The sequence below is a fragment of the Mytilus trossulus genome, chromosome 4, assembly GCF_036588685.1.
Source record: "Mytilus trossulus isolate FHL-02 chromosome 4, PNRI_Mtr1.1.1.hap1, whole genome shotgun sequence".
NCBI classification, from domain to species: domain Eukaryota; kingdom Metazoa; phylum Mollusca; class Bivalvia; order Mytilida; family Mytilidae; genus Mytilus; species Mytilus trossulus.
In genome coordinates, this window is record NC_086376.1 from 20,124,479 (window position 1) to 20,141,046 (window position 16,568).

Genomic DNA, 16,568 nt, shown 5'->3' on the forward strand with positions numbered 1-16,568 from the left:
TGGTTAGAGCAAGAACTTTATATGAGATTAGAGACACATTTGTAATGAATTGTGAACTACTTTATATTTTTTTAAAACTTGTGTTGAATTTTTGATGGTTCATTTATATTTGGAGAAAACTTTTTCAAAGTGTGGCAGTGATACAAGAACATTAAATTTGATAACTTCTCAAATTTCATTCCAGTATACAATTTTATTTTAGAAATTCAGCCATTTCTTATGCAAATTTATATTGAACATTTTATAATATAGATATAAAGACAAAATACAAACTAAACACAAATTTTATTTTTCGAAAAAAAAAAGGAAAAAAAAAGGGGGGATGTCTGGAGCTTATTAAATTCAAACCTCAGAAGATTTTGCCACTAGCTGATTTTGATATGAATGTATTTATGTGGAACAATACTTTTACACTATGTAGAACACATGTGGTCATTTCTGGTCAGTCATCTAAGATCTATTGTGGTAATCGGAAGATTTCATGCAGTGATGACAAATAAACAAGTGTTTGAAATTAATGATTTGTCAATAAGACGTTAATTGGTTATTGATACTGAAGGAACTCAAAATCTGGTGTTTATCATGTTTATAGCTTGAAAATCAGAGCAGATAGCATTTTATCCTAACAATAGATATTAGAAAAATGATAAGTTCAATGTCATTATAGGCACCAATAATGATTTAAATCATCGTTATAAATATGATAGTGAATTCACAATAAAACTATAAGAAGAAAAAAATATCTCCTTACTTTAAGCCAATGTAAAACATTTGGTCATAATGGAATTATTTTGAGATGTAAATACCTTTTCAATTTTTAAAAGGCTTTGTTTCATTCTTGGAAAAGTTTTCTTTTTCTTTTATGAAGTCAAGTTTACATGTACAAGTATGTAAATTTGCATTTCAAATATCTGAATTGAGAACTATCATGTTTAAGAATTGATTTTCAAAATATGTTTACCTACCCTGATATACACTATCTTTTTCGGGTAATTTATACTGATAGCGTTTGACATTTTCAGCTGAACAAATTTATCAATTTTACATAACTTAAATTATTGTATGCTGGTTCATATTCTGGACGCCAATCTTTGCTCCTTTTTGGAAATTAGTATGGCGTTCATTATCACTGAACTAGTATATATTTGTTTAGGGGCCAGCTGAAGGACGCCTCCGGGTGCCGGAATTTCTCGCTACATTGAAGACCTGTTGGTGACCTTCTGCTGTTGTTTTTTTATTTGGTCGGTGTGTTGTCTCTTTGACCCATTCCCCATTTCCATTCTCAATTTTATTAGAAAAATATATCAAACTTGATGATTTCTTTTTTTGTGATTCCAGTACACAAACAAAAATAATTAAAAGAAATGAAAATTTGTAAAAAAAATCAATTAATATTGTCATTTATGCCTTATTTATTCATATATCTCAACTGTGTTTGTAATATGCTTTAAATTACACTAAAATAGAAAACAAACTATCCAACTTTAGAATTCCCTTGTAAATGGTGTAGTAACAGTTTGTAACGTGATCAAAACAGCAGACAGCTTGTGTTGCATTCCCAAATAGCAATAAGGTTTATTGACTGTTAAAGATGAGAAATAATCATTAATACCGTTTAAGATGATATAAGCATACAAAAACACAAGCTCTTTAAGTTATGATCTTTTAAGTCAACCCCTCAACTTTAAAACAATGTCATGAATGAGTTGGTGTAAACAAGAAGATGTGGTAAGAGTATCAATGAGACTACTCACAACCCAAATCACAGCGTATACAAAGTTAACAATCATAGATCAAAAACATGGAGCCTTGGCTCACACCAAACAACAAGTTATAAAGGGCCCTAAAAATAACTGAAAACCCAACTGTTGAATCAATATGAAAAAACAGAAACCAGAAACACCTATGGACATGTTACTACACCAACAAATGACAACCATTTAACAATGGCATCTGATCAAGGACAGGTGCATACAAAAAATGCAGCATTTTAAACATAATATAACAGGAGCCAATCTTCACCTCCACTTGAGACTGTAATGTAACATTACATTATAAAAAGACCCACTATAAATTATCAATTGAAATGGATGAACTTGATCACAAAGAAATTTTAACAAGAACTAGTATTAAGCATACAGCTGCCATTTATGCATACACTGAATGAATGCCAGTTTGATTTAATCATCTACATGTGAGCTGCGGAACCTTAGCTCTTAGGTCCTTATGTTATTTATCATTTGACCATAGATCTGCAAATAGTCAAGAAATAACATAAGGATCTAAGAGCTACGGTTCCTCAACTATCTACATGTATGACACAATAATCAATATAAACAATATTAAAACTTATATGTTTCATGTAAATATTTAGTTGGAAAATTTCTGTTGGAAGTTAAATTTGCCTGGAAATTTTCTTTTGGAAGTTAAATTTGCCTGGAAATATTTAATTGAACCAGATATTTTCTTGGAAGTTTTAGTATTATTCTCATTTTTTTCCTGGAATAATTCTTACAAATTGTTGAAAAATTCTGGAAATTATTGCCAACTAAGAGAATATTTTCTGGAAAATCTGATATTTTTACAGATTTTTTATCTGGAATTCCTAAACCTTCTATAGGGGGGGGGGGTATGGATTATTTCTGGAATAGCCCAATTCGGAGATGTTTTTGAATACATAATGAACAACGGTCTCATGTCCGTTGAAGCCACCCTCTCTCTTTTCTCTCAGGTTGTCAAAGCAATCGAATACTGCCACTCAATTGGAATCGCCCACAATGACATTAAATTAGAAAGGCACTGGCTACGATTACATGGAAATGTAACAATAATAAAAATATTATTGTTACATAGGAGACTAAATGCCGGAATGCAAAGGCGGATAAGGAACCGATTAATTACGAATGTAACAATAATTACTGAGGCTACGGTTACATGGCGTTATTGTTACATGAAAAACAGCAATCATTAAACTTAAATCTTGCCGGTATAGTTTTGTTGCCTTAATCTTGCATATGTACGAAATAATACTTGTAACAATGATAAATAATAAATATTATCGTTAACGAATGGTGTTTAAATTTTTTTTCTAACGTATAAATGGTTTTGGTGTTTTAAAGATACTACTTAAGGATGTTCGCTGCTCAGTTTCATAATAAATAACTTTTCATAAAACTTGTATGTATTGGTAGGGAATAAATTTAGGGATCAAAATAGCAAAATAAAATATAGGGGTCCATGTGCTTGTTTTCGAGATATTAGCCATTGGAATTTTGGCGGGAAAATGTTCTCTCTTGATTTTTCATAGCTTTATCATTGACCAGTTAAAGTTCTCAAATACTATTATAAAATAAATAAAATTTTATAAGACTTTAACAAATGACTTATAATTATACATGTAAAAGATTTATAAAAAGAAAAATGGGGGTTCATGGGGATTTTTTTTTAATTATTCAAATGGATAAAACCAGAGGATTCCAAAAATCTGACAAAAATTCCGAAACATGACAAGCAGACATCCTTAAGATAAGTAGTGCCAAAGGCGAAAATATAGACCAATGGTTTGTTGTTGAGAACTCGGGCTGAGAAAAGTGTTCACTTTAAGTATTTTAAAACTGCACATCTACTCGTATTACTGTCATTATACAATGCACAATGGATGAAGAGATTCTTGTGACCAATTTTGTTGTGGGTGAAAAATTTAAAACTTGGGATTCGTTTGAAACAAAACTGAAACAATATCAAGACACAAATTTCATTCAGCTATACAAACGCAGTTCTAAAAAAAATTAACGGACGGCAATGTGACCATACTGAAAGATGACATAAAACTACATCACATGCTTCCAACCAAAATATTAGATGAGAACATAAACATTGCTCGAGTGAAAAAGTATTTCCACCGGAAGCATGGCAAACATTAAAGGTCGCATTATCATCAAAAAGGGATATCGCAGAATGGAACTGTACAGTATGTGATACGGACGTTCACAGTGCGGCATCACTGGTGTGTGATGGCTGCTTGGAGTGGTTTCACCAAAAATGTGTCGGACTCAGAAATGCTCCAAAAACCACTTACTGGATATGTAGAAAATGTCATTGCAAATAAATAATTAAAGAATTTATATTTAATAATTGTATGTATTGTAAATATAAAATAAATGTCTTTAATTTTTATTATCTAGTACATTTTAATAGACCCATTGTATATTGCTGTTTTTCATGTAACAATAACGCCATGTAACCGTAGCCTCAGTAATTATTGTTACATTCGTAATTAATCGGTTCCTTACCCGACCTTGCATTCCGTCATTTAGTCTCCTATGTAACAATAATATTTTTATTATTGTTACATTTCCATGTAACCGTAGCCAGTGCCAATTAGAAAACGTCTTGTTGTCTAATGGTTGTGTCAAATTGGCCGACTTTGGATTTGCCAAGTCGTCCGATATTGTTGCCGAATCTGAAGAATTTTGTGGAACCCTCCTCCCATACGCTGCCCCAGAAGTTATTATGGGAATGGAACACAGCACCATGAAAGCAGATATGTGGAGTATGGGAGTTATGCTCTACGTCATGCTCTTCGGAGCTTTCCCATTCTCCGATAGTGACGCTACCTCTATGGTCCAATCTCAAATCTCAAACACCCTCTTTTTCCCAGAAAACACTAACGAAACGTTAAAGTCTCTCATCTCCTCTATGCTTGAACCCTCTATTGAAAAACGCGCTAATGCAAGCTCAGTCCTTCTTGCCTTGAGCCAGTTTTAAACACATAATTAAGCATCCTTGAAATCACAATATGTTGTGATTTCAAGGATGCCTTTTTTTTTGTCTGAGCTGTTGTTACGGTAAACCGTGCGGACCTTCTTTTAATGTTACTTGATCAAATACGGTTACGTATTGCGGTTACGGTAAACACATGTTAACGTTTGGTCTACATTCCTTCTTTAGGAATGGTACTTCTTGTTTTATCAATGAGACACTGCTAAGTGATTAAGACTATTTGTTAGTCTAGTTTACCGTACCACCAAACAATCCTTTAACATTTCAGTTTCCCGTTTCTTTGTATTAAATGTTTGAGAAACAAGATAAGGATATTGATAGGTAAAGATTTCAGGGTTTCTGTCCATTGATATCGAAACATATCAGCCGCGAGCCAGAGAGTTTCACCTTGTGTCGAGCGACTGAACACCCATAATCTCTTATTCGTTCTTTCACTATGTTTGTGCTAGACAAACGTAGGCCTGACAACGTCTTGTGACGTCGCTGATAACTTCTCAAACACTATGACGTTGCTGATATTATCTGCTCAGAGCAAAGACATTTCTAGGTAAACTAATTGTATGAGGGTACGGTAAACAAAGATGCAATACCAAAATAAAAGGACCCAGTATTATACTTTATAGTCCAGTTTACCGTATCAGCATACATTTTTTTTTGTCTTCTGTGGAATTCATTTCTAATCCGAAACTCATTGAATAAATTGGAAGCAAATATCCCCTTGAACATTCAGACAGTGATTTAATTTCGTTTAGTTTGTTGTGGTTAACCTTCAGCGTGCGAAGAAACGGTAAACTGCAGAGTATACTTATACTAGTTGAGCTACGGTAAACCTTTAATAGAATTTTTATGGTTACGGTAAACATTGCAGTCACAAGCTATGGAAAAGTTTATGGTAACGGTAAACATATAAGAAAAATGACTTAGAAATGTTAACCGTTTGCAAGAGTAGGTACTATTAATGAAAAGGGGAGCTATTTCCAAAAATGTACTATTTAATTATGTAAGGAAGCATTTATTAAGACTTGTCTCCCCTTGAACATCAAGACATGGAAGAGGCCATATCGGTCGATTTACTATATAAGGCTTGCATTTCACTATTTGGGATCTTTATCACATCACATCCACGCCAGTTTAAAATGGATTTTTTAATGAACAATGGACTCTCAAATGTTGTAGCTCTTACTGAAGAAGTTTTCTCTGCCTCTAGCGAAATATTCGGTAAAGTTGCAATAAAGAAAGTCATCAAAACCTCAACTGAGTTTGAAGCTTTTCTCAGCCTCAAACACGAAAACATCGTCGAAGCCATTGAAATCATCGAAGCCGAAGAATTTGCCTTCGTTTTGATGGAATTTGCTGAATTCGGAGATGTTTTTGAATACATAATGAACAACGAACGGTCTCGTGTCCGTTGAAGCCACCCTCTCTCTTTTCTCTCAGGTTGTCAAAGCAATCGAATACTGCCACTCAATTGGAATCGCCCACAATGACATTAAATTAGAAAACGTCTTGTTGTCTAATGGTTGTGTCAAATTGGCCGACTTTGGATTTGCCAAGTCGTCCGATATTGTTGCCGAATCTGAAGAATTTTGTGGAACCCTCCCATACGCTGCCCCAGAAGTTATTATGGGAATGGAACACAGCACCATGAAAGCCGATATGTGGAGTATGGGAGTTATGCTCTACGTCATGCTCTTCGGAGCTTTCCCATTCTCCGATAGTGACGCTACCTCTATGGTCCAATCTCAAATCTCAAACACCCTCTTTTTCCCAGAAAACACTAACGAAACGTTAAAGTCTCTCATCTCCTCTATGCTTGAACCCTCTATTGAAAAACGCGCTAATGCAAGCTCAGTCCTTCTTGCCTTGAGCCAGTTTTAAACACATAATTAAGCATCCTTGAAATCACAATATGTTGTGATTTCAAGGATGCCTTTTTTTTTGTCTGAGCTGTTGTTACGGTAAACCGTGCGGACCTTCTTTTAATGTTACTTGATCAAATACGGTTACGTATTGCGGTTACGGTAAACACATGTTAACGTTTGGTCTACATTCCTTCTTTAGGAATGGTACTTCTTGTTTTATCAATGAGACACTGCTAAGTGATTAAGACTATTTGTTAGTCTAGTTTACCGTACCACCAAACAATCCTTTAACATTTCAGTTTCCCGTTTCTTTGTATTAAATGTTTGAGAAACAAGATAAGGATATTGATAGGTAAAGATTTCAGGGTTTCTGTCCATTGATATCGAAACATATCAGCCGCGAGCCAGAGAGTTTCACCTTGTGTCGAGCGACTGAACACCCATAATCTCTTATTTGTTCTTTCACTATGTTTGTGCTAGACAAACGTAGGCCTGACAACGTCTTGTGACGTCGCTGATAACTTCTCAAACACTATGACGTTGCTGATATTATCTGCTCAGAGCAAAGACATTTCTAGGTAAACTAATTGTATGAGGGTACGGTAAACAAAGATGCAATACCAAAATAAAAGGACCCAGTATTATACTTTATAGTCCAGTTTACCGTATCAGCATACATTTTTTTTTGTCTTCTGTGGAATTCATTTCTAATCCGAAACTCATTGAATAAATTGGAAGCAAATATCCCCTTGAACATTCAGACAGTGATTTAATTTCGTTTAGTTTGTTGTGGTTAACCTTCAGCGTGCGAAGAAACGGTAAACTGCAGAGTATACTTATACTAGTTGAGCTACGGTAAACCTTTAATAGAATGTTTATGGTTACGGTAAACATTGCAGTCACAAGCTATGGAAAAGTTTATGGTAACGGTAAACATATAAGAAAAATGACTTAGAAATGTTAACCGTTTGCAAGAGTAGGTACCATTAATGAAAAGGGGAGCTATTTCCAAAAATGTACTATTTAATTATGTAAGGAAGCATTTATTAAGACTTGTCTCCCCTTGAACATCAAGACATGGAAGAGGCCATATCGGCCGATTTACTATATAAGGCTTGCATTTCACTATTTGGGATCTTTATCACATTACATCCACGCCAGTTTAAAATGGATTTTTTAATGAACAGTGGACTCTCAAATGTTGTAGCTCTTACTGAAGAAGTTTTCTCTGCCTCTAGCGAAATATTCGGTAAAGTTGCAATAAAGAAAGTCATCAAAACCTCAACTGAGTTTGAAGCTTTTCTCAGCCTCAAACACGAAAACATCGTCGAAGCCATTGAAATCATCGAAGCCGAAGAATTTGCCTTCGTTTTGATGGAATTTGCTGAATTCGGAGATGTTTTTGAATACATAATGAACAACGGTCTCATGTCCGTTGAAGCCACCCTCTCTCTTTTCTCTCAGGTTGTCAAAGCAATCGAATACTGCCACTCAATTGGAATCGCCCACAATGACATTAAATTAGAAAACGTCTTGTTGTCTAATGGTTGTGTCAAATTGGCCGACTTTGGATTTGCCAAGTCGTCCGATATTGTTGCCGAATCTGAAGAATTTTGTGGAACACTCCCATACGCTGCCCCAGAAGTTATTATGGGAATGGAACACAGCACCATGAAAGCCGATATGTGGAGTATGGGAGTTATGCTCTACGTCATGCTCTTCGGAGCTTTCCCATTCTCCGATAGTGACGCTACCTCTATGGTCCAATCTCAAATCTCAAACACCCTCTTTTTCCCAGAAAACACTAACGAAACGTTTTAAAGTCTCTCATCTCCTCTATGCTTGAACCCTCTATTGAAAAACGCGCTAATGCAAGCTCAGTCCTTCTTGCCTTGAGCCAGTTTTAAACACATAATTAAGCATCCTTGAAATCACAATATGTTGTGATTTCAAGGATGCCTTTTTTTTGTCTGAGCTGTTGTTACGGTAAACCGTGCGGACCTTCTTTTAATGTTACTTGATCAAATACGGTTACGTATTGCGGTTACGGTAAACACATGTTAACGTTTGGTCTACATTCCTTCTTTAGGAATGGTACTTCTTGTTTTATCAATGAGACACTGCTAAGTGATTAAGACTATTTGTTAGTCTAGTTTACCGTACCACCAAACAATCCTTTAACATTTCAGTTTCCCGTTTCTTTGTATTAAATGTTTGAGAAACAAGATAAGGATATTGATAGGTAAAGATTTCAGGGTTTCTGTCCATTGATATCGAAACATATCAGCCGCGAGCCAGAGAGTTTCACCTCGTGTCGAGCGACTGAACACCCATAATCTCTTATTCGTTCTTTCACTATGTTTGTGCTAGACAAACGTAGGCCTGACAACGTCTTGTGACGTCGCTGATAACTTATCAAACACTATGACGTTGCTGATATTATCTGCTCAGAGCAAAGACATTTCTAGGTAAACTAATTGTATGAGGGTACGGTAAACAAAGATGCAATACCAAAATAAAAGGACCCAGTATTATACTTTATAGTCCAGTTTACCGTATCAGCATACAGTTTTTTTTGTCTTCTGTGGAATTCATTTCTAATCCGAAACTCATTGAATAAATTGGAAGCAAATATCCCCTTGAACATTCAGACAGTGATTTAATTTCGTTTAGTTTGTTGTGGTTAACCTTCAGCGTGCGAAGAAACGGTAAACTGCAGAGTATACTTATACTAGTTGAGCTACGGTAAACCTTTAATAGAATTTTTATGGTTACGGTAAACATTGCAGTCACAAGCTATGGAAAAGTTTATGGTAACGGTAAACATATAAGAAAAATGACTTAGAAATGTTAACCGTTTGCAAGAGTAGGTACCATTAATGAAAAGGGGAGCTATTTCCAAAAATGTACTATTTAATTATGTAAGGAAGCATTTATTAAGACTTGTCTCCCCTTGAACATCAAGACATGGAAGAGGCCATATCGGCCGATTTACTATATAAGGCTTGCATTTCACTATTTGGGATCTTTATCACATCACATCCACGCCAGTTTAAAATGCATTTTTTAATGAACAGTGGACTCTCAAATGTTGTAGCTCTTACTGAAGAAGTTTTCTCTGCCTCTAGCGAAATATTCGGTAAAGTTGCAATAAAGAAAGTCATCAAAACCTCAACTGAGTTTGAAGCTTTTCTCAGCCTCAAACACGAAAACATCGTCGAAGCCATTGAAATCATCGAAGCCGAAGAATTTGCCTTCGTTTTGATGGAATTTGCTGAATTCGGAGATGTTTTTGAATACATAATGAACAACGGTCTCATGTCCGTTGAAGCCACCCTCTCTCTTTTCTCTCAGGTTGTCAAAGCAATCGAATACTGCCACTCAATTGGAATCGCCCACAATGACATTAAATTAGAAAACGTCTTGTTGTCTAATGGTTGTGTCAAATTGGCCGACTTTGGATTTGCCAAGTCGTCCGATATTGTTGCCGAATCTGAAGAATTTTGTGGAACCCTCCCATACGCTGCCCCAGAAGTTATTATGGGAATGGAACACAGCACCATGAAAGCCGATATGTGGAGTATGGGAGTTATGCTCTACGTCATGCTCTTCGGAGCTTTCCCATTCTCCGATAGTGACGCTACCTCTATGGTCCAATCTCAAATCTCAAACACCCTCTTTTTCCCAGAAAACACTAACGAAACGTTAAAGTCTCTCATCTCCTCTATGCTTGAACCCTCTATTGAAAAACGCGCTAATGCAAGCTCAGTCCTTCTTGCCTTGAGCCAGTTTTAAACACATAATTAAGCATCCTTGAAATCACAATATGTTGTGATTTCAAGGATGCCTTTTTTTTTGTCTGAGCTGTTGTTACGGTAAACCGTGCGGACCTTCTTTTAATGTTACTTGATCAAATACGGTTACGTATTGCGGTTACGGTAAACACATGTTAACGTTTGGTCTACATTCCTTCTTTAGGAATGGTACTTCTTGTTTTATCAATGAGACACTGCTAAGTGATTAAGACTATTTGTTAGTCTAGTTTACCGTACCACCAAACAATCCTTTAACATTTCAGTTTCCCGTTTCTTTGTATTAAATGTTTGAGAAACAAGATAAGGATATTGATAGGTAAAGATTTCAGGGTTTCTGTCCATTGATATCGAAACATATCAGCCGCGAGCCAGAGAGTTTCACCTTGTGTCGAGCGACTGAACACCCATAATCTCTTATTTGTTCTTTCACTATGTTTGTGCTAGACAAACGTAGGCCTGACAACGTCTTGTGACGTCGCTGATAACTTCTCAAACACTATGACGTTGCTGATATTATCTGCTCAGAGCAAAGACATTTCTAGGTAAACTAATTGTATGAGGGTACGGTAAACAAAGATGCAATACCAAAATAAAAGGACCCAGTATTATACTTTATAGTCCAGTTTACCGTATCAGCATACAGTTTTTTTTGTCTTCTGTGGAATTCATTTCTAATCCGAAACTCATTGAATAAATTGGAAGCAAATATCCCCTTGAACATTCAGACAGTGATTTAATTTCGTTTAGTTTGTTGTGGTTAACCTTCAGCGTGCGAAGAAACGGTAAACTGCAGAGTATACTTATACTAGTTGAGCTACGGTAAACCTTTAATAGAATTTTTATGGTTACGGTAAACATTGCAGTCACAAGCTATGGAAAAGTTTATGGTAACGGTAAACATATAAGAAAAATGACTTAGAAATGTTAACCGTTTGCAAGAGTAGGTACCATTAATGAAAAGGGGAGCTATTTCCAAAAATGTACTATTTAATTATGTAAGGAAGCATTTATTAAGACTTGTCTCCCCTTGAACATCAAGACATGGAAGAGGCCATATCGGCCGATTTACTATATAAGGCTTGCATTTCACTATTTGGGATCTTTATCACATCACATCCACGCCAGTTTAAAATGGATTTTTTAATGAACAGTGGACTCTCAAATGTTGTAGCTCTTACTGAAGAAGTTTTCTCTGCCTCTAGCGAAATATTCGGTAAAGTTGCAATAAAGAAAGTCATCAAAACCTCAACTGAGTTTGAAGCTTTTCTCAGCCTCAAACACGAAAACATCGTCGAAGCCATTGAAATCATCGAAGCCGAAGAATTTGCCTTCGTTTTGATGGAATTTGCTGAATTCGGAGATGTTTTTGAATACATAATGAACAACGGTCTCATGTCCGTTGAAGCCACCCTCTCTCTTTTCTCTCAGGTTGTCAAAGCAATCGAATACTGCCACTCAATTGGAATCGCCCACAATGACATTAAATTAGAAAACGTCTTGTTGTCTAATGGTTGTGTCAAATTGGCCGACTTTGGATTTGCCAAGTCGTCCGATATTGTTGCCGAATCTGAAGAATTTTGTGGAACCCTCCCATACGCTGCCCCAGAAGTTATTATGGGAATGGAACACAGCACCATGAAAGCCGATATGTGGAGTATGGGAGTTATGCTCTACGTCATGCTCTTCGGAGCTTTCCCATTCTCCGATAGTGACGCTACCTCTATGGTCCAATCTCAAATCTCAAACACCCTCTTTTTCCCAGAAAACACTAACGAAACGTTAAAGTCTCTCATCTCCTCTATGCTTGAACCCTCTATTGAAAAACGCGCTAATGCAAGCTCAGTCCTTCTTGCCTTGAGCCAGTTTTAAACACATAATTAAGCATCCTTGAAATCACAATATGTTGTGATTTCAAGGATGCCTTTTTTTTTGTCTGAGCTGTTGTTACGGTAAACCGTGCGGACCTTCTTTTAATGTTACTTGATCAAATACGGTTACGTATTGCGGTTACGGTAAACACATGTTAACGTTTGGTCTACATTCCTTCTTTAGGAATGGTACTTCTTGTTTTATCAATGAGACACTGCTAAGTGATTAAGACTATTTGTTAGTCTAGTTTACCGTACCACCAAACAATCCTTTAACATTTCAGTTTCCCGTTTCTTTGTATTAAATGTTTGAGAAACAAGATAAGGATATTGATAGGTAAAGATTTCAGGGTTTCTGTCCATTGATATCGAAACATATCAGCCGCGAGCCAGAGAGTTTCACCTTGTGTCGAGCGACTGAACACCCATAATCTCTTATTCGTTCTTTCACTATGTTTGTGCTAGACAAACGTAGGCCTGACAACGTCTTGTGACGTCGCTGATAACTTCTCAAACACTATGACGTTGCTGATATTATCTGCTCAGAGCAAAGACATTTCTAGGTAAACTAATTGTATGAGGGTACGGTAAACAAAGATGCAATACCAAAATAAAAGGACCCACTTTATAGTCCAGTTTACCGTATCAGCATACAGTTTTTTTTGTCTTCTGTGGAATTCATTTCTAATCCGAAACTCATTGAATAAATTGGAAGCAAATATCCCCTTGAACATTCAGACAGTGATTTAATTTCGTTTAGTTTGTTGTGGTTAACCTTCAGCGTGCGAAGAAACGGTAAACTGCAGAGTATACTTATACTAGTTGAGCTACGGTAAACCTTTAATAGAATTTTTATGGTTACGGTAAACATTGCAGTCACAAGCTATGGAAAAGTTTATGGTAACGGTAAACATATAAGAAAAATGACTTAGAAATGTTAACCGTTTGCCAGAGTAGGTACCATTAATGAAAAGGGGGGCTATTTCCAAAAATGTACTATTTAATTATGTAAGGAAGCATTTATTAAGACTTGTCTCCCCTTGAACATCAAGACATGGAAGAGGCCATATCGGCCGATTTACTATATAAGGCTTGCATTTCACTATTTGGGATCTTTATCACATCACATCCACGCCAGTTTAAAATGGATTTTTTAATGAACAGTGGACTCTCAAATGTTGTAGCTCTTACTGAAGAAGTTTTCTCTGCCTCTAGCGAAATATTCGGTAAAGTTGCAATAAAGAAAGTCATCAAAACCTCAACTGAGTTTGAAGCTTTTCTCAGCCTCAAACACGAAAACATCGTCGAAGCCATTGAAATCATCGAAGCCGAAGAATTTGCCTTCGTTTTGATGGAATTTGCTGAATTCGGAGATGTTTTTGAATACATAATGAACAACGGTCTCATGTCCGTTGAAGCCACCCTCTCTCTTTTCTCTCAGGTTGTCAAAGCAATCGAATACTGCCACTCAATTGGAATCGCCCACAATGACATTAAATTAGAAAACGTCTTGTTGTCTAATGGTTGTGTCAAATTGGCCGACTTTGGATTTGCCAAGTCGTCCGATATTGTTGCCGAATCTGAAGAATTTTGTGGAACCCTCCCATACGCTGCCCCAGAAGTTATTATGGGAATGGAACACAGCACCATGAAAGCCGATATGTGGAGTATGGGAGTTATGCTCTACGTCATGCTCTTCGGAGCTTTCCCATTCTCCGATAGTGACGCTACCTCTATGGTCCAATCTCAAATCTCAAACACCCTCTTTTTCCCAGAAAACACTAACGAAACGTTAAAGTCTCTCATCTCCTCTATGCTTGAACCCTCTATTGAAAAACGCGCTAATGCAAGCTCAGTCCTTCTTGCCTTGAGCCAGTTTTAAACACATAATTAAGCATCCTTGAAATCACAATATGTTGTGATTTCAAGGATGCCTTTTTTTTTGTCTGAGCTGTTGTTACGGTAAACCGTGCGGACCTTCTTTTAATGTTACTTGATCAAATACGGTTACGTATTGCGGTTACGGTAAACACATGTTAACGTGTGGTCTACATTCCTTCTTTAGGAATGGTACTTCTTGTTTTATCAATGAGACACTGCTAAGTGATTAAGACTATTTGTTAGTCTAGTTTACCGTACCACCAAACAATCCTTTAACATTTCAGTTTCCCGTTTCTTTGTATTAAATGTTTGAGAAACAAGATAAGGATATTGATAGGTAAAGATTTCAGGGTTTCTGTCCATTGATATCGAAACATATCAGCCGCGAGCCAGAGAGTTTCACCTTGTGTCGAGCGACTGAACACCCATAATCTCTTATTCGTTCTTTCACTATGTTTGTGCTAGACAAACGTAGGCCTGACAACGTCTTGTGACGTCGCTGATAACTTCTCAAACACTATGACGTTGCTGATATTATCTGCTCAGAGCAAAGACATTTCTAGGTAAACTAATTGTATGAGGGTACGGTAAACAAAGATGCAATACCAAAATAAAAGGACCCAGTATTATACTTTATAGCCCAGTTTACCGTATCAGCATACAGTTTTTTTTGTCTTCTGTGGAATTCATGTCTAATCCGAAACTCATTGAATAAATTGGAAGCAAATATCCCCTTGAACATTCAGACAGTGATTTAATTTCGTTTAGTTTGTTGTGGTTAACCTTCAGCGTGCGAAGAAACGGTAAACTGCAGAGTATACTTATACTAGTTGAGCTACGGTAAACCTTTAATAGAATTTTTATGGTTACGGTAAACATTGCAGTCACAAGCTATGGAAAAGTTTATGGTAACGGTAAACATATAAGAAAAATGACTTAGAAATGTTAACCGTTTGCAAGAGTAGGTACCATTAATGAAAAGGGGAGCTATTTCCAAAAATGTACTATTTAATTATGTAAGGAAGCATTTATTAAGACTTGTCTCCCCTTGAACATCAAGACATGGAAGAGGCCATATCGGCCGATTTACTATATAAGGCTTGCATTTCACTATTTGGGATCTTTATCACATCACATCCACGCCAGTTTAAAATGGATTTTTTAATGAACAGTGGACTCTCAAATGTTGTAGCTCTTACTGAAGAAGTTTTCTCTGCCTCTAGCGAAATATTCGGTAAAGTTGCAATAAAGAAAGTCATCAAAACCTCAACTGAGTTTGAAGCTTTTCTCAGCCTCAAACACGAAAACATCGTCGAAGCCATTGAAATCATCGAAGCCGAAGAATTTGCCTTCGTTTTGATGGAATTTGCTGAATTCGGAGATGTTTTTGAATACATAATGAACAACGGTCTCATGTCCGTTGAAGCCACCCTCTCTCTTTTCTCTCAGGTTGTCAAAGCAATCGAATACTGCCACTCAATTGGAATCGCCCACAATGACATTAAATTAGAAAACGTCTTGTTGTCTAATGGTTGTGTCAAATTGGCCGACTTTGGATTTGCCAAGTCGTCCGATATTGTTGCCGAATCTGAAGAATTTTGTGGAACCCTCCCATACGCTGCCCCAGAAGTTATTATGGGAATGGAACACAGCACCATGAAAGCCGATATGTGGAGTATGGGAGTTATGCTCTACGTCATGCTCTTCGGAGCTTTCCCATTCTCCGATAGTGACGCTACCTCTATGGTCCAATCTCAAATCTCAAACACCCTCTTTTTCCCAGAAAACACTAACGAAACGTTAAAGTCTCTCATCTCCTCTATGCTTGAACCCTCTATTGAAAAACGCGCTAATGCAAGCTCAGTCCTTCTTGCCTTGAGCCAGTTTTAAACACATAATTAAGCATCCTTGAAATCACAATATGTTGTGATTTCAAGGATGCCTTTTTTTTTGTCTGAGCTGTTGTTACGGTAAACCGTGCGGACCTTCTTTTAATGTTACTTGATCAAATACGGTTACGTATTGCGGTTACGGTAAACACATGTTAACGTTTGGTCTACATTCCTTCTTTAGGAATGGTACTTCTTGTTTTATCAATGAGACACTGCTAAGTGATTAAGACTATTTGTTAGTCTAGTTTACCGTACCACCAAACAATCCTTTAACATTTCAGTTTCCCGTTTCTTTGTATTAAATGTTTGAGAAACAAGATAAGGATATTGATAGGTAAAGATTTCAGGGTTTCTGTCCATTGATATCGAAACATATCAGCCGCGAGCCAGAGAGTTTCACCTTGTGTCGAGCGACTGAACACCCATAATCTCTTATTCGTTCTTTCACTATGTTTGTGCTAGACAAAC

General features: G+C 36.6%; 5 protein-coding genes across 5 annotated transcripts; all 5 read left to right on the forward strand.

Annotated features, from left to right (window-relative positions):
• Nucleotides 1-7,811: 7,811 nt before the first annotated feature.
• Nucleotides 7,812-8,465, forward strand: LOC134716475 (testis-specific serine/threonine-protein kinase 3-like). The gene has a single exon (XM_063579477.1). The coding sequence runs from the start codon at nucleotides 7,812-7,814 to the stop codon at nucleotides 8,463-8,465; it is 654 nt and encodes a 217-aa protein (XP_063435547.1).
• Nucleotides 8,466-9,701: 1,236 nt separating this feature from the next.
• Nucleotides 9,702-10,439, forward strand: LOC134716476 (testis-specific serine/threonine-protein kinase 3-like). The gene has a single exon (XM_063579478.1). It carries the CDS (start codon nucleotides 9,702-9,704, stop codon nucleotides 10,437-10,439), a length of 738 nt encoding a protein of 245 aa, XP_063435548.1.
• Nucleotides 10,440-11,590: 1,151 nt separating this feature from the next.
• On the forward strand, nucleotides 11,591-12,328 carry LOC134716477 (testis-specific serine/threonine-protein kinase 3-like). The gene has a single exon (XM_063579480.1). It carries the CDS (start codon nucleotides 11,591-11,593, stop codon nucleotides 12,326-12,328), a length of 738 nt encoding a protein of 245 aa, XP_063435550.1.
• A 1,143-nt stretch (nucleotides 12,329-13,471) lies between these two features.
• On the forward strand, nucleotides 13,472-14,209 carry LOC134716478 (testis-specific serine/threonine-protein kinase 3-like). Its single transcript, XM_063579481.1, has one exon. The coding sequence runs from the start codon at nucleotides 13,472-13,474 to the stop codon at nucleotides 14,207-14,209; it is 738 nt and encodes a 245-aa protein (XP_063435551.1).
• Nucleotides 14,210-15,360: 1,151 nt separating this feature from the next.
• Nucleotides 15,361-16,098, forward strand: LOC134716479 (testis-specific serine/threonine-protein kinase 3-like). The gene has a single exon (XM_063579482.1). It carries the CDS (start codon nucleotides 15,361-15,363, stop codon nucleotides 16,096-16,098), a length of 738 nt encoding a protein of 245 aa, XP_063435552.1.
• Nucleotides 16,099-16,568: the final 470 nt, after the last annotated feature.